Here is a 25,090-nt window from a genome sequence, read left to right as displayed (position 1 = left end):
CTGCAGCATCCACAGTCAGTCAGAATTTGGTGTAAATGACATGAAAGCATGGATCCATCCTGCCTTGTATCAAGAGTTCAGGCTGGTGGAGGTGGCATAATACATGGGGGGGGGAATATCTTGGAACACTTTGGATCCTTTAGTACCAACTGAGTATTAAAACAAATGTTAAAATGCCACAACCTACACAAGTATTGGTGCTGACTACGTCCATCTGATGCCTGCTTCCAGCATGATAGCGTGCCACGTCAGCTCAGATCATCTCAAACTGGTTTCTTGAACAGAACAGTGAGTTCACTGTACTCCAGTGGCCTCCACAGTCACCAGATCTCAATCCAGTAGAGCACCTCTGAGATGCGGTGGAACAGGAGATTTGCGTCACAGATGTGCAACGTCTGCATGAGGTTATATCAACGTGGACCAAAATCTCTGAATGTTTCCAGCCTTGTTGAAGCTATACCACAAAGAATTAAGGCAGTTCTGAAGGGGGCCAACCGAGTACTATCAAAGTACACCTAACAAAATGGGTGGTGAGTGTAAAGCGTAAGGCTGTAACTTGTGAAATAAAACTGAATATTTTACTTAACTGTCAAACTGAATTAACTACTGTGGGATAAACAACATTTTCTGAATCTGAAACAGTAAATCCATTATCTCCACCATAAATCCCAGGGGGTGCAGATGCAGGCCACAAAATACATACTTCATGACTTTGAAGTGAATTCCTATTTCAAGGAACACCGCTCTAAATCAACAAGTTGATTTAGAGCCACATAACTCAGCTGTCAGTTTATTAGTGATCTCCACTAACAACTAGTAGTATAACAACTCTTGATTCATGGAAGTTAAATCAGATTTTGGTCAAACGGTCTACCACCAGTGTTTCTATGATACTGTCCCTCTCATTCAGAGAGGTTTTAAAGTGAGGTCAGGCCAAACACTCTCCTGTGTCCTTCAATACGATTCAGTAACATTAATGGCAACCTTGGGAGTAGGAAATGTTCCGTATTCTTCAATAACAGCACAGAGCCTCAAGAAATTTTCCTGACAACCAGAAAAAACATGAAGGGATGAGGAATAAACTGAATATAAAAGTGCAGTACTTTTATTAATGTTTAATGAATTTATCTTGTTCAAGTATTCTTGAAAAATAAAGAAAATACATATTTATAAAACATTGTGAGACTGAACCTAACTGTACAAGTACAGATCTAGCAACTACTCCAGTGAGTTGTCAGGATTAGAAGTTGCAGAATAAATGAACCTATTGAAATCACAGGAAAATGTACAGATGGACTTTTTGCTTCTCCTTTTGGTAACCTATATACATTTAGAAAATAACATATCCATAACTTCACGAATTCAACATTTCAAACCGTAAATGTCTTGATGTCTCTGATGCTTCTCGTGGAGGAGGGGAAAAAGAAAAAAAAGAAAAAAAGAAAAAAGGTCATTTGTGTTCTGCTCTTCCTCTCTCTGTGCAACCCAATCTGCAGTAGCTGAAGCAGTGCCAGAGAGACATTCACTTTCCCCTCCCAAGAGGCCCACATTAAGCGCAAATGTTAAACACAATCTATGAATACTGGTCAAATCTGTCCTTAAGCCAGTCACCAATATTAAGCATAACTGCAATTGGCCCGATGGCTACTGACTGAACTGAATTAGTTGAGAGGGAACTCAATCCTGAGCAGATTTTACCTGCTACGAGCTGCCTGTACCATAGCAAGGTGCTTCATCTTGATGACTTGATTCTGTCTGGGACACAATGAAGTTCATATCCAGGAAGCAGGAATTTATAAGTGGAAACAGGGTAGCCTGACTGGGGAAAACAGCCTGTCCCGTGCTCAGACGGTGTTGAGGGTAGATGCAGAGCTTGCCATGGGGAGAGCAGCAGTGTCAGAGGGGGTTACTTCCATTGGACCATCTGTCTCACTGGAGTTCTCTTTTGTAGGGCCTGAGTAAAAATTACAAATGTTATTAGATTTCATTTAGGTGTATAAAATGCATACATGCACTTTAAAATCAGATAGTATGCAAGAAACTGTACTAAGAATCTTAGTTTAAGTGCTTAGCTCAAAGTGGACCTATTTAAGCTAATAAATTCAGGCTCCATACTTGTTTTTACTTTATTTTTGGACTCTACATTAGCTTTCTATGTTTGACATTTCAAAATAATCCCCATTTATGTGATACTGGCCCTGGTATTCCTCCTTAGTTCACCTACTGACTTTAGAAGCAGAAATAAAAGTTTACCAATCTGCAGCAAAGAAAAAAGAAAGAAAAACAAGACTAGTTCAAAAGTATTTATTTACTTTGTGGGGTCCACCTCAGTTTGAGAACCACTGCTTTAAGTCAACTTTCTTCTGACTGCTGGTCCAAAAAGGTTTGAACAATAGATGACCATATTACAGATATCCATTCTTATTGGAATCACGCAGAACTAAGAAAATGAACATTTACTGCAGTTTGAACCCTGAGCTTTTGCATCACAGGGATTATGCATAAATATACTGAGTTCATTATTTGAAACTCTAGCCATGTTTAATATGAGCATTTTTTTCATCCATTTATTCAATATTTTCTTGGGAACATGTGTAATCTCTTTGAATTTCAGAGTAAACCTAAAAGATGAAAATGACAGTTGGAAGAAAAAAAAAAATCTTCCTGTGCAACTTACCACTCTGAGTAGAAATAACTACACAGTCGTCTTCATCATCATCCTCATTGTCAGCTTGAAAACCATCAGCCTCAACTGTTTCTGTCTGTTAAACAGCAAAAAGCTGCAGTCAATTTAAGAACATCCTTTCATATGACCTTCATCTTTGGCAATATGATAATTAAAGTGATACTCTGAAGAGGACATTGCTTAATCCCATGTCAACAGGGCTTAAAAACAAACAACAAAAAAGAAATCTCACAATCCATCTCTATCTACCTGTTCGGGATCATTACATCTCTTCATAAACTTGGTGATTGACATGCTGCCTGTGCCCTTCCTTTTGTTGGAGGATGGAGTGGTGGAGGAGGTCTGGGGAGTAGTGGGAGAGTTTCCCTGAGAGCCTGTGGCTGCCTGGGGTTCTTCACGGGGTTCTTCGCGAGCGCCCGTGGTGAGGTAGGTCCACTGGCAGGGCACTGGAAGAGCCTCCTGACCAAAACGTGACAGGACCTCTGGGTGCACATACCAACAGCATCGCTTGTAGGCTGAGCGCTTTTCATAAACAGCATTGTTCTTGATGAGGCGTTTCAGCTGCATCCTGATCAAAGAAGGAAGGTAAAGAAAAATCTAAACAATACAACTGCACCATTTAAACATATTTTTTCATACTGCATATTTATACATCTGCTATTCACCAACTATTAAGTTCACCTGGTGGGAATGTTTTCTGTTGTGTTCTGAGGGCTGGACAGAGCAGGAGGTGATGATGAGGTGGTTGTCTGCTGGCGACAAAACTCCTGAAACTCACTGATGATCATTTTGCTACTGTTGACATTGCCGTGCAGAAGGGGCAGCAGCTTACCAAGTACTGTCCAAGAGGAGAATATTGTCATAACATCTAAATTAGTTACAAACTGTAAATACATTTCATATAAATATAATCTAAAGCTTTATTTGCTGAAAACAAACTGATAGTGCTGAGCAATGAGTCAATGGAGTGCTCCAGTGTTTCCCCACAAGAAACTTTACCTGGGCATGATGCCCAGATATATTTTACGACTCATTTTAGCATCTTTATTTTATCATCAATCCAAGATTACACAATCCATATCAGACAATACCCCTGCACTTATTTTGAAAGTTTAGGCAATGCAAACTAAATAGCACTGGCCCTTCCCATCTCACTGTCTCTGTACTGCAGGCTGACCATGTCACTGTTGTGTTGGTCCTCCATTAAGGAAGCTCACTTTAGGGTCGTTTGTCCCACAGTGGCAGACTGTACTGCTGTGGACAGCAGCTGAAAGAGAGCATATTTCTCCCATATTGGCTTCTTTTTATTGGCTCCCTGTTAAATCCAGAATTGAAATTAAAATTCTTCTTCTTACATAAAAGGTCTTGAATAATCAGGCCCCATCTTATCTTAAAGACCTCATAGTACCATATCACCCCAATAAGGCACTTGAATCTCAGACTGCTGGCTTACTTGTGGTTCCTAGGATACTTCAGAGTAGAATGGGAGGCAGAGCCTTCAGCTTTCAGGCCCCTCTTCTGTGGGGCCAGCTCCCAGCTTGGATTTGGGAGATAGGATGTCTATCTATTTTTCAGATTAAACTGAAAACTTTCCTTTTTGGGCTGGATTATATGACCCTGAACCATCCCTTAGTTATGCTGCTATAGACCTAGCCTGCTGGAGTTTCCAATAATCCCTCAGTCCCCTCAGCCCCAACTGGTAACAGCAGATGACTGCCCCTCCCCAAGCCTGGTTCTGCAAGAGGTTTCTTCCTGTTAAAAGGGAGTTTTTCCCTTCCTACTGTCAGCAAGTGCTTGCTCACAGGGGGTCATTTTGACTGTTGGGTTTTCTCTGTAATTATTGTAGGGTCTTTACCTACAATATAATGTGCATTGAGGTGACTGTGTGTTGTAATTTGGCACTATATAAATAAAACAATTTGTGCCAGTAGTCCTCCTGCCTGAAATCTTTTATGAGTGTTACACTAAGCTCACAGAGCAGAACAAGGACCATTATCACTACCTGCAGTACAAGACATTGGGTGGAGTCCAAGTGCAAGATAAGGAACTCACTGGAGAGGCAGTTAATTATTATCTGTTATTTATTGTCAAAGTGTATATTGTATTATTTATTTAAGTTATTTAAGAACAAGGGCTTTAATCTTAAAGACAATTATAGCAACAGTACTAATGCAACAATCGGACATTAATACTCCAACAGCAGCCTGCAGTCTCAACAAGAAAAAGGCCGCTCTCCATTCTCAAACTCTGCATGTAAGTAAACCACCTGGCAAACACTTACACTGTTCTTCTTTCTGAGACTTCAACGACATCTCCTTTGGGCTGGGACTGTTGTCTGCCTTGGGTAAGGGCTCTACCAAACACACAGCATATGGCTGTAAAAGTTCCAAGCCAGGTGCTTCTCCGTCCCAGATGCAGCCCCTAACCAATGGCTCCAGCACCTTCATCTTCTTGCTAGACATCAGCTCATCCCACTCCCTTGCTTTCAGTTTCTGACGCAGCTTTTGCTTCTCCAGGTCCCCACCATCCTGGACGGTTTAATGGGTATGATCAGTGGTGTAAACGGTAAACAGAAACTTTGCCTAAGTATTTTGAAATCAGAAGATCAAACAAGCAAAAAAACTGTCAGATTATAGGGGGAACTAATACTGTGGCTCCACTTGTACCTCTTCTTCCAGTGCCCCTTCATCATCTGAAAGGTAGCCATGAGGAACAAAGAAACCATCGTCATCGTCGTCATCATCATCACCTCCCTCTTCCTCATCTTCCTGAAAGTGATCAACAGTTCAGAGCTTCTTAATAAGTAAAATAATCATTATCACAGTTATCAACCACAAAGCATACTGCTTTCACCTTGTGAGTCTGTGACATACAATCATGGCATGGCCCTGAAGTCACCTACTGTAACCTAAACTACCACAAAGATGGATTTGAATACTCTAGCACAGGGCTCTTCAACTCTAGGCCTCGAGAGCCCCTGTCCTGAAGGTTTTAGATGCGTCTCTGTTTCAACGCACCTGAGTCAAATATAGAAGTCATTAGCAGGACTCTGGAGAACTTGACTGCATACTGAGGAGGTAATTCAGCCATTTGATTCAGGTGTATTGGATCACGGACACATCCAAAACCTGCAGGACAGGCCTGTCCTGCAACACCTGCTAGAGCCCTGCTCTAGCAGGTGTTGACATGACACGTATAACAATGGCAGCATCACATATATTCAAAATGCAAATCTCAAAACATTACATGCATATAGTTCATGGATCAAATTCATTAGATGTGGTCCAAGTGCTCATACTCAACATGTTAATGGGCATCATGGCTAGACAATCACATTACAAGATGGGCTCTCTTTAGTCCATGCCACATTTATTGTTGTGAAGTTAAAAGATGACAAGTGTAAACACCATTGTATATGTAAGTTCACAAAACTAATTATAGCCCATTACCTTTGATGCAATTAAAAGATAGGCCATACTTTAGCCAAAGTATTTTATTCTATTTTGAGTATACAGATATTAAAAGTACAGAGATTGAATTGGATTAAGTATAGAGCAGTGTTAATTTCGTTGACGAAATATTTGTCATTGTTTTTGTCAGCGACCCTTTTTTTTCATGACGAAAACGAGAAGATAACTAAATTAAAACTACCTAAAAGGATAAAAACAATGGCAAAATTGACATTTTCGTCAACGAATGAAAACGAGACGAAAATGCTTGGCGGGGACATCCAATCAGAACTTATTTAATTTTGTGACAGGGCGGGACAAGTTAGGAAAACATCCAATCAAATGCACAGTTTACTCTAAACCCGGGAAGGACAAACTAGCCTGTGATTTGTCTTTACTTCTGATAGAACTAAGTTATGTAAACAATGTCAGCAGGGAGAAAGAGAAGAGCCGATGTATGTACACATTTGTCCTTTCAGGGCTTTTAAATTGTTTTGGAGTAGCAGGGGGGCATGCCAAAGTAGCAGGCGCCTTATGACCGAGACCGAAGCCATAACGGCAGCAGACGATATGAATAGTCACATCGCAGTCATGAACCAATCAAATGGCTCAGATAGAAAGAACGTAAATATTGCCACGTGCATCCACATGGCGGTGGAAATGGAAACGGCCGATGGCGCAAAAAAATTTTTTTTTTATGAATATTAAAAAGTAGACGTCACAGAGTGGTGAAGTAGGTGGAAAATCAAGACACAAAACAATGTGTAAACCAAGTGGGGCGACTATCTCGAGTAAAAAAACAGCAAATCTTAAACGACATCTGCAAACCAGTTACCCAGATCTCCATGCAAAGGTAAGCATTTTAATGTCATGCAGGGTTATGTGTTTTTCCCAGTTTAGCGTTTGTGTTTAGAGAAAATCACCACACCGCGGTGGATTAGCCTTTCCTAATCTTAGTCCTGAACACTGCCCTGTACCTTTCCTGTCCTGCTGTAAAACACTCGTATTATCTCAGTAAGGTGCTATAAATTATAATTATAATTCGTCAAGACTATGACTAAAACTAAATCAAAATTTGCTGTCAAAATTAGCAGTGGTATAGAGAGACCACCCATCTTAAAAAGTGGTCTGCAGGAACTGTAAAATAAAATTTCTAGTCACTGAATTCATGGATTCTCATGTTAAGATCCATCAAAATGTTAATTGCCTTTATTTTTGGTCTATGTTGCATCATTGTTAGATGTGCACATGAGTAGAAGCTACTTTAAAAAAACATTTTTTTACACATTTAGTATTACAGCTTTATTATATGCCTCTGCCAACCAGTTCATACTGGTCAACAAATGTGAAAGACAGACACAGTATCTCCTGTTTCTGTTATTTAAATATCCATCCATCCATTCTCTTCCACTTATCCTGTTCAGGGCCGCGGGGGGGCTGGAGCCTATCCCAGCTGTCATAGGGCGAGAGGCAGGGTACACCCTGTACAGGTCGCCAGCCTGTCTGAGGGCTACCACAGATAGACAACCATCCACACTCAACATTCACACCCATGGGAAATTTAGAGTAGCTGCATGTCTTTGGACTGTGGGAGGAAACTGGAGTACCCGGAGGAAAACCACGCAGACACAGGGAGAACATGCAAACTCCACACAGAGAGAGTAAGAGGTCAAGGTGGAATCAAACCCAGACCTTCTAGATGTTATTCTGTGAGGCAGCAGTGCTAACCACCACGCCACCGTGCTGCTCACCATGCTTAAATAACCATTGCAACATTATGCAGCAAGATGTTTGCCAATGTTTACCAAAAACATTTCATGTGAGGTGTGACCTTTGATCACCAAACTGTTAACATTTAGTCTTTAGTCCAAATCTGAAGAAACTCAAAAAGCAGTCAACTGGCATTCACACAGCCCTTTTCTATTCTTACTGACCAAAGCGCTTAATAGGGAGTACGATTACCCACTCACACAGCCACTCTTTATATCATTCATGACAACAACCAACTGACCTAACATGCATGTCGTTAGGAAGAAACCCACACAGAAAGGATCCTGAATATTTCAAACCCAGAACTTTTTCTTTGCTGTGACTAGAATAGGATGGTTGGTCAAACCTAAAACACACTTAAAAAATAAATAAATAATCAATCCAGTAAGACTTACCCCTTCACTATGAGACAGGGACTCTCCTGGTTCCTCCTCCTCCCATTCTTCATCACTGTCCACCTCATAGTCAAGTAAATCCTATGGTGGTAGAGCACAGTTATTCCAACAGGTACACAACAAAATAAATTAGAGGTAAAATTGTAAAGGTGAATAATAACCAAATCTGGGTTCTCAGATAATACAGGTCTTCATTACAAATGTGTATAAAAACAAGAGATGTGTTGGCCTATAGAGCTCTCCTGTCAAATGTTTTACTGACATACTGCAACAGAGACTAATTTGGCTGTAAGTCAATCATTGGCCCAATATTTACTTTTTTTTTTTTTTTTTTACAAATTTTGAAAATGTGTAAAACATAAAAGTTAAAAATTCAAACTGTTTGCAATATTGTGTAGACCTTTTCCCAATGAATACTCACTGTTTTAGAAGAATTAACAAGGAATAATAAATAAGGAAGAAGTAGCGACTGACATTAAATCAACATTATTTCTTGTAAGTGTTGAAAATTAGTGAAAAATAAAAATGTATTTGCAATATTTTATTGAATACTCATAACTGAAATATCTGATAAATTTACAAAAAAAAATAAATAAATAAATAGAAGTTTTTACCTTGTCTTGTTGGAATGGGCAGCGAGGTGAGATGTGTGAACTCTTCTTACTCCATGTGCCCCAGTAGGCTGGACGGTAATTCTCACGAAACTGCAGAAGCTTCATGGGTCCATAACGTTTACGGTCTGGTACAGCATCTGGTTTGGGCCCTTCCACTGCTATACAATCCCTGGGAGAGAGAAAGAAAAAATAAATAAAAACAGCAAAAACAGGTTAGAAGGGAAGAAGCAGGACATTATTTTTCAAGTGTATAAATGTGATTATTAAGAAAAAAGGAAAAAAAAAAACTTGCAGCTCAGAGGCCTGTATTACATGGCAGGATTTGGGTTTATTCAGGTCAGAGTTTTATGTTCTACAAAGTAGGGCTGCAACTAATGACTATTTTGATAGTCAATTAGTCATCGACTACTGAAACAATTGGTCGACTAATCAGATTATGAATCACACAATTATGAAATGAAACTTATTTAGCTATCAGCTTTTACATTTAGCATTTTTGCCAGCTTTCACTCCTGACTCCAAACAGCTACCTTTAGAAATATACTAGATCTTGTCCAGACTGACAAAACTGACATGGACAATCTTTGTCTTGTTTCTTTCATACTGCTAATCTGTCAGCAACAGCTGTGTTCCTTTCACCCTGCGCTATGCGTTTAACCTTTTCATATTTTTCTGCTATTATAGCCTTAACTTCATTTTTAAAATCAGATGTTCTACAGCCAGTAGACCTGTCCATATTTGTGACTGGCCAGATGCTGCCAGTGCCATCTCTTTCATGTGAAAATGTATGAGGCTAAACTGACAAACCCTAGGTTAACTTGTGCAGATGATAACGAAATCTGTGTGACCACCTAGTGTAACCAACAATAGTGAGGTAAGAGAATTCAGATAACAGAAAGACGTCTTGGGTTTCTTGAACTTACAGTTCAAAGTCCCAGGAGTCTGTGCACAGGATTACTGCTGCTGTGTATAGATGTAAAACTGACCAACTGTGATGCATGTATATCTGCCTTACAAAGTTAATACACTGTAGCAACATTTACAGAAACAATATATGTTTACCATTGCAGGATTTTGTAGGACACCTGCACTTAAACTGTAGAAGTCTTGAGATCTTCAGGAGACTTAGTTAGTTAGGATGAACTTAAAATGTATTGACTAAGTGGTGATACATAAGCTCACTCACTTTTGCATTATGCTATATATATATATATATAATTGGCCAAACACATGAGTTAAATTAGGATTACCGGTATTTCCAGCCTCACCTGAGTGATTCTGTCTGTCTGGGTTTGGTGGGTCCTGACCGTCTGGGTTTTTGCCCAATCCAATCTTTCAGTCCATTCAGGTTATCAGCAGGGTTCAGCAAACATCGGTCCAGTTCCTCCAGAGCAGACTCCTCACATTGAACCCGGCACAGTGGTGCAAGAGCCATGTTTTCTTTAATCTCAAATGGAGCAAATTTCCCACACGCAGCTGCAAGTGTCTTAAATTACAAGGAAACAAAGCAAGCAACAAATATTTTTATTGATGTTTATGAATTTAAAATAACACATTAGTTAAAAGAGGCTATACAGACTACAAGAATATGTACAGTATTTCATAAACACATCAAAACAGTGAAAACTATGAGATTTTTCATAGTACAAAGATTCAAACATACTAACCTTTGGAGCCTGCTGGATCTTGGGTTTTTGTAGAAACCGTGTAATTTCTGCTTTCTCTGCTTTGAGGCGCTGTAACCAAAACAGAATAGCCAACACATTGAGTAAAACTGCTCATTTTGAATGCAGAACAAGATGTTGTAGCATCAGCTGAGTTCATGCTGTAACTATCACACAAGCTTACGTCTTTCTCTTCTTTCAACCGTTTCTCCTCCTCTTTCAGTCGCTTCTCTTCCTCTTTCTTCCGCTTTTCTTCAAGCCTGGCTCTGAGGCACATGTTAACCAAAATATTTTAGCAAACAAAAACAAAACAAGAAAACAAACAATTCAGTTTTAATAAATACACTGTTTGGATTCCTCCATCAGCTGACCAATAGGTCATTCAAATGACTGTGGCTATGGTGAAAGGTATGGGTAATACACAGACAACCCTGACTACCCTCTGTTGCAGCTCCACTGCCACAAGGACAGATTTATAAATCTGTCCAACCTCATTTCACAATATCCCTATTTATTTTGCTTTTTAAATTATTAAGCTCCATCATATTACATTTAGATTTTAATTATTTAGCACCATTTTTTTTTTATTTCTTCTATTTAAACACTTATGCGTAATATTTATGTTATTGAGCCATTTTGTCTTGTTACATTGTATTTTTTAATGAGCTATTCTACGTTATAGACATTTGTTATAGGCATTTGTTCTAGTTGATTTTTTTTCTACTATGACAGTAATTTTCCAACTTCTGGGATAAATAAATCATGTGTCACCTTACAGCACTGAATTTATTAAATCCATTACTCACTCCAGTTTGGACTTCCGCAGCTCCTCCTTTGCTTTTAGCCTCTCTGCCTTTTCCTTCTCCTCCTTCTCTTTTTTTTCTCGTTTCTCTCGTTCATCCTTCTCCTTTTTCTCCCGCTTCTCCCTTTCTCGTTCCTCCTTCAGTTTGCGAGCTTCTTCTTTCTTTTTCTCTTTTGCAGCTTTGGCCTCTTCCTTCTGGCGTTCCTTCTCCTGTCGCAGCCGAAGCCTCTCCTCTTGTTCTTGTAAACTCTAAAATGGCAAATATTCAGTCACTTAAATCATGTTCTCATGACTGATTTTTTTAAATTATTTTTTTTTTTTAAACAGAATTCAATAAATGCCTCACCTTCAATGAGCGTCTTTTGACCTTTTTCTGATCTGCTGGCATCTTGGGGGTGGTCTTTGGCTCCTATTAGAGAGAAAACAGAAACACCTCATGGTCATTGCCTGGCATCCAATCAACCTCATTTTTTACTGGCATAATTTAAAGGTGGGCAAAATCTTGCAATACTATTTTACAAATGTTCCTGTGTCTAAATGTTTACAATGTATCTGAAAGTGCATATATCCTCTATTAACAGCAGGGTTTTTTCTAAATTAATAGCAAAGACTTAAAAAAAAAAAAAAAGCACTACAATGTTAATTGTTAATGATGGTTTAAAATGTTAATGTTATGCATTACAAGAGTAGATACCAAGAATGACACATTAAAGCAGTCTATTAATGATAGGAAGCAAATGCTGAACAAAAGTCTTGTTTTTTGTGTGTGTGCGTGAAAGAGATGTATGCAAATACTTAACCAAACAAACTCTTTGGAACACTTTATGTTTGTAGTATTATACAGCCCAATGTGGGATTAAATAAAAAGCACGGCCACTGGGTGCTGTACATACTGTAGGTGTAGCAGTGGGTGTAGGGTCATCCATCTTGGACTTTTCTGGCGAGCTTTCAGATGGGGAGGTGACTGATGAAACTGACTGGATGGACCGGTTTCCCAAACTAGAAACATTTTCTGACTCATTCAGCTCCTCTGCTTCAATATCAGAATCCTGCGTTGTGTCAAGCTGAGAGATGGATGCTGTGTTGTCTTTTTCCTCCACCTCTTCTTCTTCATCACCATCATCATCACCATCATCATCCTCGTTGATTACAACAGAGTCTAATGTTTGAAATTTAGAACCATCATCAGCACTGCTGGATTTCTCAGGAGAGGCCACTGTGTCTTTGCAGGGATGCTTGTCTTTTGCTGGAAGGCATGGAGAGGCTGAAGCAGGTGAAGCAAGGCCCTTTACAGGAGATGATGTATTGTCCTCAGTCAGATCTATAACCATGTTCTCATCTGAAGTTGCAGGGCGCCTGCGGCTTACAAAGCCATCAAGTGGCCCACGACCATTAATTAAAGGTGGGCCACTGTGCACAGAGAGAGGAGAAGATGCATTCTCATTCTCCCTGTCTGAGACTTCAGGTTCAGGGCAGGCATGGGCACAAGGGCGCTTAGGTGGCTGGTTCTCTTTAGGTTCAGGGTTCAGGCGCTTGAAAGGAAGACGGGCTGCAGGTAAAAGGAAATACTGATTATTTAAGCCTGCACCACTGTTTATATGATATTAAACTGAATCTTGATTCAATATACCGCTGAGAAAAATGTAATAGGTGCAGAAAAAATTAATTGGCACTGTTAGTGCAAGGTATGATTTCAGAAAAGAGGACAGACATGATCAAATATCCAATCTGCAGTATCTGATTTCTTATTGTCAAGGGTAATATATTTAATAAAGTGTTCAAGCAAACATTAAACATTGCATTTACCTTGTACAAGTTTCTTGTTAACATTGTTACTTGACTTACAATCCATGCCTAAAAAGAAAACAGATACATTAAAAGATCATTAAAAGAAAGAATTCACTTCAAAATATTCACATTTGTAATAATAAGCTGGTAGTAATACAGCTCAAGAAAAAAAATAGCAGTGGAACTGATTCCTGTTGTGATTGAGAATGATATGAGTAAGATTTTATAGATGTTAATGCCTACTTTACTTTATCAATTCATTAATTGATTTCTCATAAATGTTTACAGTATAGGAAGGACATTTTGTTGAAGTTACAGATATGCAAAAAAAAAAAAAAAATAAATAAAAATAAAACACATAAGGTGCACTGTTTTGTGATGTAAAAACATGTCACCAATGACAAAACCAGTGAGCTTGGAAGCAAATGACTAATCAACTGGAATATTTGAAAAATCTGTGGCTTTTAGAAGCAAATAAACTTCTGACCTCAAATTCAATTAAAAATCAGTTGTACTTATATAATGCCACTTCACAACAACAGTCACGTCAAGGCACTTGAGATGGTTTTGATAGGCTGGATAATATTGAACTGGTTCTGAACTTTCATCCCAGTATCATCATTCATCTTTTTCCACTTATCCAATATTTGTGGGGGGCACTGAGGCCTATCTTAGCTGTCATTTTAAAATGACAATTGCTGTAAACAGCACACAAACGCACAGATTTAATTATTATTACTATATTATGATACATATCATGCTTTCTCACATGTACAGACAATAAAACAGTTACGGTGATGCAGGGAATCTACTGAGGCCTACTTCCCGTCCCCACACGCAGAAGAGTGATCAGAAGTCAGGAGAAGTGGACCCGTTATTAGAACCAATAATGCCACTGGCATCCCTGAAATCTTCTCAACATCAGTACAAAAAAAAAAAACATTATATTTAGGCATTTTAAGGATTGGCAACTCCACTAAACCACTTTTTAGTGTTAAGACTCCGCTTGTAGTAAACTATTACTTATTTACACCTGTCATAACAACAACCGCCGAAGCAAGCATGCTCTGGGCCTTACAATCGTCAGTTACAATTAAAAGAGTTTATCTATGAGTAAAAGTGGCACTTGAATCTGGTCCGTTAACTTTGCAGCATCAGTGTGCTAACAATGCAACTTTATACTGGGTGTCGTTGTCGTGTTTGGCTTGCTCTCCCGCCAACCGATGTATGACTCGGTGCAACAAGGCCCGGTATAGTCCACCGGACAAGCACCTTGGTTTGGTCTGTTAGGCAAAGCTTTGCCTGCCCAAGCGCGGAGCCGAAACCTCGAAACAACCACCGACGATGGCCGTAACAACACCATAAAGGTAGAACAGCCACTAAACATCAATGCGTGTAAAGCTGAAGAGAAGGGAGCAGCTTTAATGCTTCAACTATGACCCCGGCTTTCATGTTTGGTGCTAAGCATCTAGCCTAGCAGCTTTTGCTAAGCACCTGAGGCAGAGCTTTGAGTTGTAACTTAACCCAAAAAAACTGTCAATAGGTTAAAGGCCTTTAGCGGTCAGTCCAAGCTTGATGAATATAAAATACCGACAAACTGAGGCCTAATTTAACTAATTTAAAAGTTACCTGACGTTAACATTTCCGAATTAACGTTAAGTGACATCACAGCAAAGTAGCAGGTTAGCTGTACATAGCAGACTTTAATGTTTCAAGACAATGGCGCATATTTATAAAAAGCCAACGTTTGCCTCCTATCAGTTACAATACCTAATAGTAATTGGTGTCGCTAAATAAAAGCAGGTTTTTAGCGTTAGGTAACTTTATATTAGGAAACGGACAGTTTTGCCAGTTTGTCAAGTCTCTAAATCATTAAGACGAAACTGTACCTTATCTATAGTATAATTGTAAGCGTTAAAGCAATCTGCGCTTTAAGGACAGTCAGCGTCTTACAGTTACCTCTTCTACGAGGAGTCGATACTGCCAAATGTCCTTCCACCGATGGGTTTTCAGCCGCCAACATCCCAACCACTCACTCGGTGCGTCTGTCTTTAGCTGTCCTCCGGCAAAGCGACTTCAAAATGCCCGCACGGTTCGCGTTAACACCTTAAAATACACCTCAGTAGCGAACCAATATTGTACTGCTATTCAAATGACATGTATTTCTAATTTATAAGACATACTCCTTCCCACATCTCCAACATGCTCCCCCAGTTTACCCTGCCGCCTGCCTCGCGCTCCCGAGTCGGAATTGGCGGGAGCCTGACACGTCCAGCAATGCTCTTCGCTGATTGGCCCAAAAGAAGTCACCGGCTGCCCAAGGGATGTTTGATTTGTACTGCCGCGTTGCACGTTTGTGCCACCGTTCATGTTTGACAAAGGGCTGTAACAAATTCTTGATAGAAGCAGAATTCCAGATAATGTGTGATATTATTTAAGATGTAGATTGGAACAACAAAAGCCTATTATTCCCTTTCATTCTGTGATCAAAAACCATTTTTACTTTATTATGCGCATACTATCCTCTCCGTAGTGGACACCTGATGGTATGAAAAAAAAAAAAAAAAACGTCCAGTGTAGCTGATGATTCGGGCTCTGTGATTGGTCGAAGAGCTTGACTTGCTGGAGTCAAAGCTGCCATGTTGTATGAATATAAGAAAGTAGCCGGTATAAAGTCCAACTATCCCTGTGTTCCCCACCCACAGGTTTCTCAGTGTCCATGAGAAGGCTATCAAATGTTGATGCATACGTCAATAAAGGTTTCCTTTCTCTACTTTAACATTACAAAGACCTGTCTTAAACTGTTTACAGAGAGGGGTCGGGGTGGAAACGACTGTCATGTTGAGGTCACGCGGTTTCCGTTTACCGCTCGAATAGCTGCTGGGACTTGTAGTTCTCCAGGCCCCCTGGACTTGCCAAATGTAAACACTGTGAAACTACAAGTGCAGAGCGGGGCGGCGCAGTCGCAGAACGTGCGATGAGGGGTCGAAAAAGCGCATCCGATTCTTGAATGGTTTCTGGACCCCACCGGTGTTTTCGACGGAAACGCGAGGAGCTACTGTTACTCCGGTAAAACCGATATACACTCGCTACGCTTTCCCACTCATTTTTGACCGTAGACTACAGCTATTAAAACGAAGCAACAGCGTGAGATAAAGAGTCACTGAGCTCCTCTCTGCTTCTGTTCGACTACTCAACTGCTCAAAAACACGCCTTAGCTGCTATCAACTCTAAAATATTTCACATAGAATAAACAGTTAATAACTTCACGTAGGTATAGTTTACTTTAAAATGCTAACGAACTGTTAAAATCAGTAAACATTTCGAGGAAAGTTGAAATGTGCAGTCAGAAGAACAGCAACATTGTCAAACTAATTAGGGGGTTTACTACTCCTGGAACTGGTCGAAGGGTAACGTGTATGTAAATTATGATAAGCAAGGTTGCCACTGTTATTATGCCAATGTTTTTTTTTTTTTTTTTAAATGGCTGTTGTTTTACATGTTTGCATATTCCTCTCTTTCAGGGAAGACGTGGAAGTTCAGAATGGCAGGTTTGTCTATCTGTCTAAATCAGGGGTGGGCTGTAGTTGCAATGCTATTATCACTGCAATTTTCACACGTTGCAAAGTCAACTAGCGGGCAAGCTTTGACCCCTTTTGCAGGCCAGTTTCAGCCCCCAGGCCCCATGTTTAGCATTCCCCCATGCATTGTATTCAGACATATTTAAATACAATATTCAGATTTGAAAAAAATTGTTGGACAGTAGTGTGATGATGATGCCATCCTGCTTCTTGTTTCAGAACGAGCCAATAACTTTCCCCCCCTGCCCAAGTTTATAAAAGTAAAGCCATGTTTTTACCAGAATATTGAAGAAGAAATACCTGCCCCCCACCAGTTGTTGGTGCGCAGAGTCTACATCCTTTGGATGAGTAAGTGTGTTCAGTTTCTTCAGAACAGGAAGCATGTAGATTCCTTTAACTTTTGCTGAGAAAGCACCAATTTCCTTTCTTCTTCCTTTTCCCGTCTTCCTCACATGTTCATCCTCTTTTCTGCAGTGTATTCAGGCACATTGTGCGTAAATGTGATCGGGTGTATTGCTTGGTGGGCCGGAGGTGGAAATGCCACAAACTTTGGCTTCTCTCTGCTCTGGCTCATCCTTTTCTGCCCATGTAGTTACACCTGCTGGTTCAGACCACTCTACAAAGCTTTAAGGTCAGTCATCATCTGGTAAATGCCATGAATTCTTGAACAACTTGTTTATGTAAAGTCTACATTATCCAAAGAGTGCACATTATAGGCTACAGTATAACATCAGACACACAACAGTGAGACTTCCATCCATCCATCCATTTTCTTCCGCTTATCCGGGGCCGGGTCGCGGGGGCAGAAGCCTAAGCAGAGAAGCCCAGGCTTCCCTCTCCAGTGAGACTTAAAAAATTAAAAACACACAAATGCAACAATCATGGTAAGGATATTTGGAAATTAAAAAGTTCATACAGATGCAAAAAGAAGTGAGATGACTCATTATCAAAGTCAAATGTTTACCCAGGGAGTAAAACTTTGAGTGGACATAACATAGAGGAAAAAGCAATTTAAAGTCTAGTGATGAAAACCTCAACAAACCTTACTTCCTGTACTTGCAAGGGGAACATCATTGCTGTGGTTGCTAGCAAGTTGCTCCGGTTGCCAATAGTTTGAATGTAAGATAGCAATTTGTCTGTAACTACTCACTGAGTGGTAGCGAAACAGTGAAAATGAAATGGAAATGGTGAACGTTCACCTTTAGCTCTCCAACCAACACGTTTCAAAAGGCACAGCTTTTACTTTAATCTGCTAACGGCCAAAGCAGTCACACCCTTTGTGACCGATTTCACCTGGCAACAGGGTAGCACCGTAGCAATGACAATCCACTGCTGAATATTGGCCAACACACACATAGTTTTCAAAGAGTTAAAATTAACACGAAAATGCTGTAATGGGATAATATTTGATAAACCTTTTCAGCAACATATTTAACAAAATACAGTAGTTAGCAACTCAAAGGGTTTTTACTGGCACACAATGAGCCTCTCGGGTGGGGTGAGTGCGCTCCAAAGGACTCCACAACACTATCTGCGCAGCTGTCATTTTTACCTTCCTTTCCTGCAGGCAGCAAACGATGAAGTTTGTCTCTGCTGGACAAACTGAAAACATTTCTAATTTATCTCAAATATGTTGCCAGGTCATATGAATTTTGATCGTAAAGTGAAATGATAAAGATTTTGCGACACATCATAAAATGCTGAACAAAAAAATATATTAGCCATGAAGGGTTGCAAGCTGACGTTACTGGCACCAGACCCCTTAGGGAACATCTGCACAGCAAGCAAGCGGCACACAGGTTAGGGAGCACCGAGTAGCCAATTATACAAAAACTGTGGATTAATAGAGAGGACACCAAAGTTAGCGTCTTGCCCAGAGCAAAGTTCATTTATTTCTGAGATGCGCATGAGCCTGTAGCTATAATCTCTCTAGTGGTTCCACAGCAGCACAAGAGCACAATCTACTGACATAATAAGATATAACCTCAGTATATAAATATATAAGTGTTAGAATAATAAACAAAAAAAATTGGGGGGCAGTTTCATCTGAGACTATTTAAAGATTTGTAGATCTTTAAATAGATTGCCACAGTTTTTGAATTTATTATTGAGAGAGTCACAGTCATAACCTCAATATAAGGACTCTCAGATTGCCAAAACTATCAGAATGGATGTGAGGGAATGTACAATGAAGTGGAAAAACTTGAAGGACAAATATGTTGGCAATAAGGAAAAAACAAATAAAATATGGGGGCATGTCCACGAGGTAATTAACACATAAAACACCATACAAACGCATGAATGCTGATAACAGCATCATATGAGGAAAAATCCAACAGTAGAGGAAGCATCGTGATATGGGATTGACTTGCTGCCTCTGGGCCTGGACAGCTAAGTTTATATTAAAATGTCCTGTAAAATAAGCATAGAACTCAGTGTTCAGCTGGAGCTTAGGAGAGTTTGGGTGATGCTACAGAACAATGCCCTTAAAGCTTAAGAAGTCTTCTACAACAAAGGACAGTCAAAAAGTTCAATTTAGTTCAATTAAATTTTTTTATATAGCACCAAATCACAGTTACCTCAAGGTGCTTTATATTGTAGGGCAAAGATCTACAATCTAATATTACAGCCTGCAGTATATTAGAGAGTAAACCCAACAATCACACAATCCCAAGCACTTTTGCTTTTGGAAACAAGGTGTTTGGTCTAAAGAGTGGCCCTGCAAGTAAGATAAATTCTATTGAAATGATTAAAAAAAGGTTGATCTGCGCTAACCACGCTTCTTTTTTTCTGATTTGAATTTGCATCGTGTTATTTTATTGAGAACATTTCTATCTTTCCTGTGGTTCGTTCAGGTCGAAGCACCATGTTTCCCTGCAAATATGTTTGCTAGTTTGACTCAAATCTTGCCAACAAGAAGGAGGAAGCAACATTGCAACAAAAATGGAAAACCTCTAGGCTTTTTTTTTTTTTGGTTTGTACTGTATCATCTCTTTGTATTTTCTTTCCTTCATGTTCTTCATAGGGCTGACAGTTCATTCAACTTCATGGCCTTCTTCTTCATCTTCTTCCTTCAGTGTGTCTTGGCCCTCATCCAGGCCATAGGCATCTCTGGTTGGGGAACATGGTAAGTTGAACCAAGTTGCTTTGAACACTGTGCACATGTTGCCTGCTAGTAGTTTGTTTGGTTTTTTTTTAATCACAAAGGGTCATGAGGGTTTCTCTTAGATGATCAAGGCAGCTGAAAAATGTGCTTTCCACCACACACAGCTGTTTCTCATCTGCTCAATAAAATCATGAAACTATCATATAAGGAGATGAGGTTTTTCACGTTTTTATTGAAAATTATTGGCTGTTTTAGTCTGCTGTCTGCTGAGCTGCTTGCTGGCATTGTGCCTTCTGGGTTTGTTGTACCGATATAGTCTTGATGTTAAGTGTAAATATGTCATGAAAGATGAGATGAGGAACTCTTTAATGGTATTTCCATTATTCTAAAATACTTAAAATTTTTTATTTATTTTGTATAAATTTGAGCTGCGGAAAAGCAATGCAGTTTAAATTCTGTGGATTTTTTTCATAGACTGAAAACATCATTTCGCACTTTTTTTTTATGAAATGAAGTTTCTAAACTGGTTTTAAATAAGTACTTGCATTGATCTGTTTTTGGAGACCTTATACTCTCTCACTGGCCACTTTGCCAGGTACACTTGCTCAACTGCTCGTTAAGCACATATCTAATCAGTAAGTCACATGGCAGCAACTCAGTGAATTTGGACATGGTCCAACAAAGCACAGTGCACACAAACTGTTTCTGCTGAAGGTGGAAACAACAAACTCGAGGCACAAAAAAAAAAACAGTGGAGCACAAATTGGCTAGGAGGGCATGCAAGGAGGAGATAAAAGTAGCTGGTGGGGACAGCCCAAAAGTAAACAAATGGCTCAACCAAGCTTTCCTGGAGCATAGCTAGTTAAACTCTGTATGACAGAAAGAGTAAATAGTGGATGGTAAATAGACTAGTTCTTATATAGCGCTTTTCTACTCAGTATGAGCACTCAAAGCGCTTACACAACTTGTTTTACATTTACCCATGCATACAAGCACTTCCAAGATTAATTAAGCTAAATGCTTTAATTATCTAACATTCACACACATTCATACTCTGACAGTTGCGTCGGAGAGCAACTTGGGGTTAGGATACATTGGCATGTAGCCTGGAGTAGCCAGGAATCTACCTACTGAGCTACAGCCACCCAGTAGGAAATCCCATGGAAATCATTGATGCAGTTGCATATTGTTTTGCTAAGTATATGATGCCAATTTAAATGGTGGAAAAAGCAGAGCTTCAAGCAACATCCCAGTCCCAGTTACAACATCGCAGGTAGAAAATATTTCTCAATTTCAGTTTTTTTAAGTAACAGTGTAGCACAGCTCCTGAAGACTTACAAGGTTAAGTTAGTTTAGGTACTATTAAACTAAAGTGTTAAGCAATGTTGTGCTTCAACGTAAAAATTTCCAGGGTAAACACCAAACCTGAGTGCTTACATGTGACTTATCCTGTGTCAGTACTATTGCACTATAATGCTGCTAGCGCCTTCTGGCAAAATGACAGGAACTCCCTGGAAAAGGATGTCAAAAAATGCCCTTCATTTACTTACACTCATAAATGCAGCTGCTTGCAAGCATCAATAAATCATTGTTCAGTATTTTTTTGTTTTGTTTTGTTTTACCCCTCAGCTTGAAAGGCTGTTGGGGTAGCCGGTGGGCAGTGTAGACACCCAAATTTGTGAAGATATTAAGTTGAGAAGGAGGTAACGTGGGATTTTCAAATTGACTCCACAGGTGCAGCGACTAAAAATCTCAAGACGAGTTTGAATATAGAATTTTAAACACAATAACTCAAGAAAGATGTCATGTTTCAGCCATCCCATAGTTGTATTTACTCAGGATGGATATCACATAGACTTCGCAGACTGACAGCTTACAGAAGCTGCATCTACTGACAATCTCTGACACTTAAGAATTTGACAACCTTGATACAATTCATGCATTTTTTATTTTGCAGGTTTCTCAGTATACTGTGTAGCTATACCAGCACCACTGTTTCAGTCTGTTGACAAAATGTCATTCAAAGCTTTTTCCCAATTTGCATTCAGTGAATTTTCATAATGATAATAACCCTTCCGCTGTCAGATTACTGTAATTGTATGGATTTTCAGGCCCGGGCACAATTTGATAGCAGAAGTGTTAAAAGATATTCTGCTTATTGTTCCTTTTTTTTTTTTTGTTTTTTAAAATCTTTTAATTTGTTTTTGCCTGTTATTCAAACACGGCTCAGACATTTTGTCAATATTGCTGCAGTTTGTAGTCAAAGTGAGGATGAGGTTCAAAGGACAGACTCAGATGGTGCATTAAGTGTTTCCTTTTTTGATCATTTGTTACCAATTACAAATAAGGAGAGTTGATGGGTATAAATAGACCTTTGACAAATAACAGGCAATAAAGTATAATCACCATTTGGGCATTTATACTGTTATGACAATGAAGGTAAGAATACATTGTGATTAAGAGAACATTTGTATATTAAGGCTTAATAAATTATGTTCACTTCTGGTGACATGTGTTTCAGGAGTGAACCCACAGGTAGGGAATTATGATTATTATTATTTATTTTAACATTGATAAGCATTTGTGGCTGCTGTGACACATACAGTCTGTTTTTTTTTTAAGTGTAAGTTCGATAACTGAACATCTACTCATGATAATAAGACTTTTGGTAGATGTGATAGCAGATCATCGCTGTGCTGTTTGTCACTGTGCCTCAGTTCTCACAGCTTAATGGCTCATTTATAACTTTAGATTACATTTGTATTAAAACCACTTTGCAAAGTGCATACTGTCTGATACACTAACCCGTACCACTCCATCTCACTCTCACCAACACATCAAAGCGGCTGGATTGCAACAGTGATGTTTTTCCACCAAAATTTGGGCTCTGCTATAGTGATGCTTATCACAACTCTGCTCTTCACTCTGGTGACTGCTTTAATGGTACTGGTTCTCATTAAGGTGAGTGAACGCACAAGCTGAAAACGCACACACATTTACATTTACCTTTTGTGCATGTTAACACACACAGACACTTGCTAGTGGACACAAAAACAGCACAACTACCTCATACACCCCTCTCCCTTCACGTTACAGGTGCACAGACTGTACCGTGGTGGTGGCGGTAGTATGCAGCGCGCTCAGGAAGAGTGGAGCACCGGGGTGTGGAAGAGCGCACCCGTGAGGGAAGCGGGGTTCAACGCTGTTGCTCAGAATGTCCAAGGACCAAGTTTGCCACAGTACCCCACCGCAGTGCCCAGCTATCCTGATAACAGTCAGTGGTGATGGCTAAGAATCACCTCTAGGGGGAGACAGATAACTGGCAGATTAAATAATGTTCAAGGAAGCGCTTCAAAATGCCATATCATGTAACCTTTACATTTCAAATTATATAGGTGTGTCTTTTATGAAAGGACAGGAGAGTTTTATCAGAGAGCCTCTCCACATGGGGTAGAGGATTATCTTTAAAATATGCCATTCCATTTCAACTTTGTTTACATACAGTCCTTAAAAATGAATGATTCAATTGGAAATTCAAAAAGAGCAAACCTTTCATGATAGTAGTGTGTGAGAGATGTGTGCCTTATGGACCTCTATGAAGGAATTGTTTTTGTGTATTGCCAGAGCTGCATGCTAGAAATAGTGGTATACAGAAGAGCGGGGTGTTTTTTTTTTTTTTCTTTTTCAACAAGAGTGTCTGCAAACTGGTCAAAATCTTTTTTTTGTTGTGTATTTGGGCAAAAAATGAGCTTATTTTTGATGGTCTGCTTGATATGTCCATGCTTGCCTGTGATGTATCGAAATGCGCCTTATTATTGTGTGCAGATTTTTGCATGTTTAAAAAAAAGAGAGTTCCTGACAGCCTGACTTTTTGCCTTAACAAACACTATTTACTTAATTTTTTTTGTAAAACTGCTTCAGTGAAGCAGCTCTCCTGTGTGATTTGTCATTGAGCCAAAACACTTTCCACTTGTGTGACACGGGAAGAAAAAAAAAAAGTCACATCCAAAGTACATGCTGTGTTTTACTCCGCCTCAGTATTTCTCAGTTTCTGTTGTTTCAAAACTACAGCTTTTGCTTTTAGTGGTCAGCATCCTGCAGTGAAAGCACCTTATCAGCTGTTGTCAATGCTCACTTTCACTTTCCCCTAATAGACTGAATTATTGTGTTTGGGGCATCACAGTGTGCTTGCATGCAGCCTGCTGTGGGATTCTGAATGAAGGCTCTCTTATTACCAATGAACTGACGTCATGAAAACAGTAGAAGCAGGTACAAACCACTGGCTGAGTGAACCCTTGCATGCAGATGTGGTAACATATTGTTTAAACACTATCAGATATGACTGAATTCATTCCTATAGATGCTTGCTGGAAAGTCTTATTTAAAGCAATTAATGTGATTTTTTTTTTTCTTTTATATATATGCTGGTAATGCAACACTGTTGATTCAGATAAAGCCTGTATGCAGTAAAAGCCCTGTCATAGACAAAGGTTTCTCACTCAGATACTGTACATGACTGATTTTACTTTTCATGTTATTGAAGTGCCCTTCATGGCCAACTGCCACGTTTAGTATTTTGATTTTTCTGTTATTTGATAAGTGACAAATAAAATGGATATATTAAAATAACCATTAAATATTGCAGCATTTCAATAAATATTCTTATTCACATTGTGTCTGCCTGTCCCTGCTGATCACACAAGAAAACGTAATGGTTGGATTTATGGTGAAAATATGAAAAAATGGCCTTAAAAAAAGAAAATAGGCCAGTTCTGTCTTAAGATATTAACTAAAAACGGTGGGCCAGTCAGTGATGTTATCGTTGCCATCTTTTTACTCGTTTTGTTTCATACAGTATGTGTGTGTTCAAATGTGACTCAGCTCAAAAATCGTGTGGAATCTAAGCTTTTCAGTTGTGATTCAGGCCACTTTCATGTGTGCTCTTAAATCAGGTCACATACAGGTCTGATATTTTGCAGCCAGTCTTGTCAGAATTCATGAGGCTCGTACGTTACTCGCCTGATTTCAGTGCCTTGCTGCAAGAGTCTAGTGAAGTGCTACGGGGTGTGGTTAAAAGCAGCTCGATATCCTAAAATCTTGGATGAAATCTGCTTCAGTGAAGCCATTCATGTCACAATTCTACTATTCCTGTTTTCAGCTAATCTAAACCTCCCCATACAGCAGTTCAGCTATTGCTCATCAAGACCCTGAAAATGGATCATTTTTTCCCCTCCT

The 25,090-nt window shown here is 39.4% G+C and overlaps 2 protein-coding genes across 2 annotated transcripts; one reads left to right on the top strand and one right to left on the bottom strand.

Moving 5' to 3' along the window:
* Positions 1-1,100: 1,100 nt before the first annotated feature.
* On the bottom strand, positions 1,101-15,423 carry chaf1a (chromatin assembly factor 1, subunit A (p150)). The gene is made up of 16 exons (XM_030727654.1): positions 15,128-15,423; positions 13,187-13,234; positions 12,274-12,929; positions 11,727-11,789; positions 11,385-11,629; positions 10,763-10,844; positions 10,582-10,650; positions 10,183-10,400; positions 8,915-9,083; positions 8,301-8,381; positions 5,353-5,454; positions 4,968-5,214; positions 3,368-3,524; positions 2,936-3,254; positions 2,678-2,762; positions 1,101-1,954 (listed from the first exon to the last, which is right to left on the bottom strand). The coding sequence occupies exons 1-16, from the start codon at positions 15,189-15,191 to the stop codon at positions 1,845-1,847; spliced, it is 2,715 nt and encodes a 904-aa protein (XP_030583514.1). The 5' UTR covers positions 15,192-15,423; the 3' UTR covers positions 1,101-1,844.
* A 695-nt stretch (positions 15,424-16,118) lies between these two features.
* On the top strand, positions 16,119-24,504 carry scamp4 (secretory carrier membrane protein 4). Its single transcript, XM_030728423.1, has 7 exons — positions 16,119-16,237; positions 16,693-16,719; positions 16,969-17,097; positions 17,224-17,380; positions 19,775-19,876; positions 22,699-22,816; positions 22,952-24,504. The coding sequence occupies exons 2-7, from the start codon at positions 16,713-16,715 to the stop codon at positions 23,138-23,140; spliced, it is 702 nt and encodes a 233-aa protein (XP_030584283.1). The 5' UTR covers positions 16,119-16,237; positions 16,693-16,712; the 3' UTR covers positions 23,141-24,504.
* Positions 24,505-25,090: the final 586 nt, after the last annotated feature.

Source organism: Archocentrus centrarchus, chromosome 4 (assembly GCF_007364275.1).
Source record: "Archocentrus centrarchus isolate MPI-CPG fArcCen1 chromosome 4, fArcCen1, whole genome shotgun sequence".
Taxonomy (NCBI): domain Eukaryota; kingdom Metazoa; phylum Chordata; class Actinopteri; order Cichliformes; family Cichlidae; genus Archocentrus; species Archocentrus centrarchus.
Note: the sequence above shows the minus strand (reverse complement) of the source record. Positions and strands in the feature narration are given on the sequence as shown.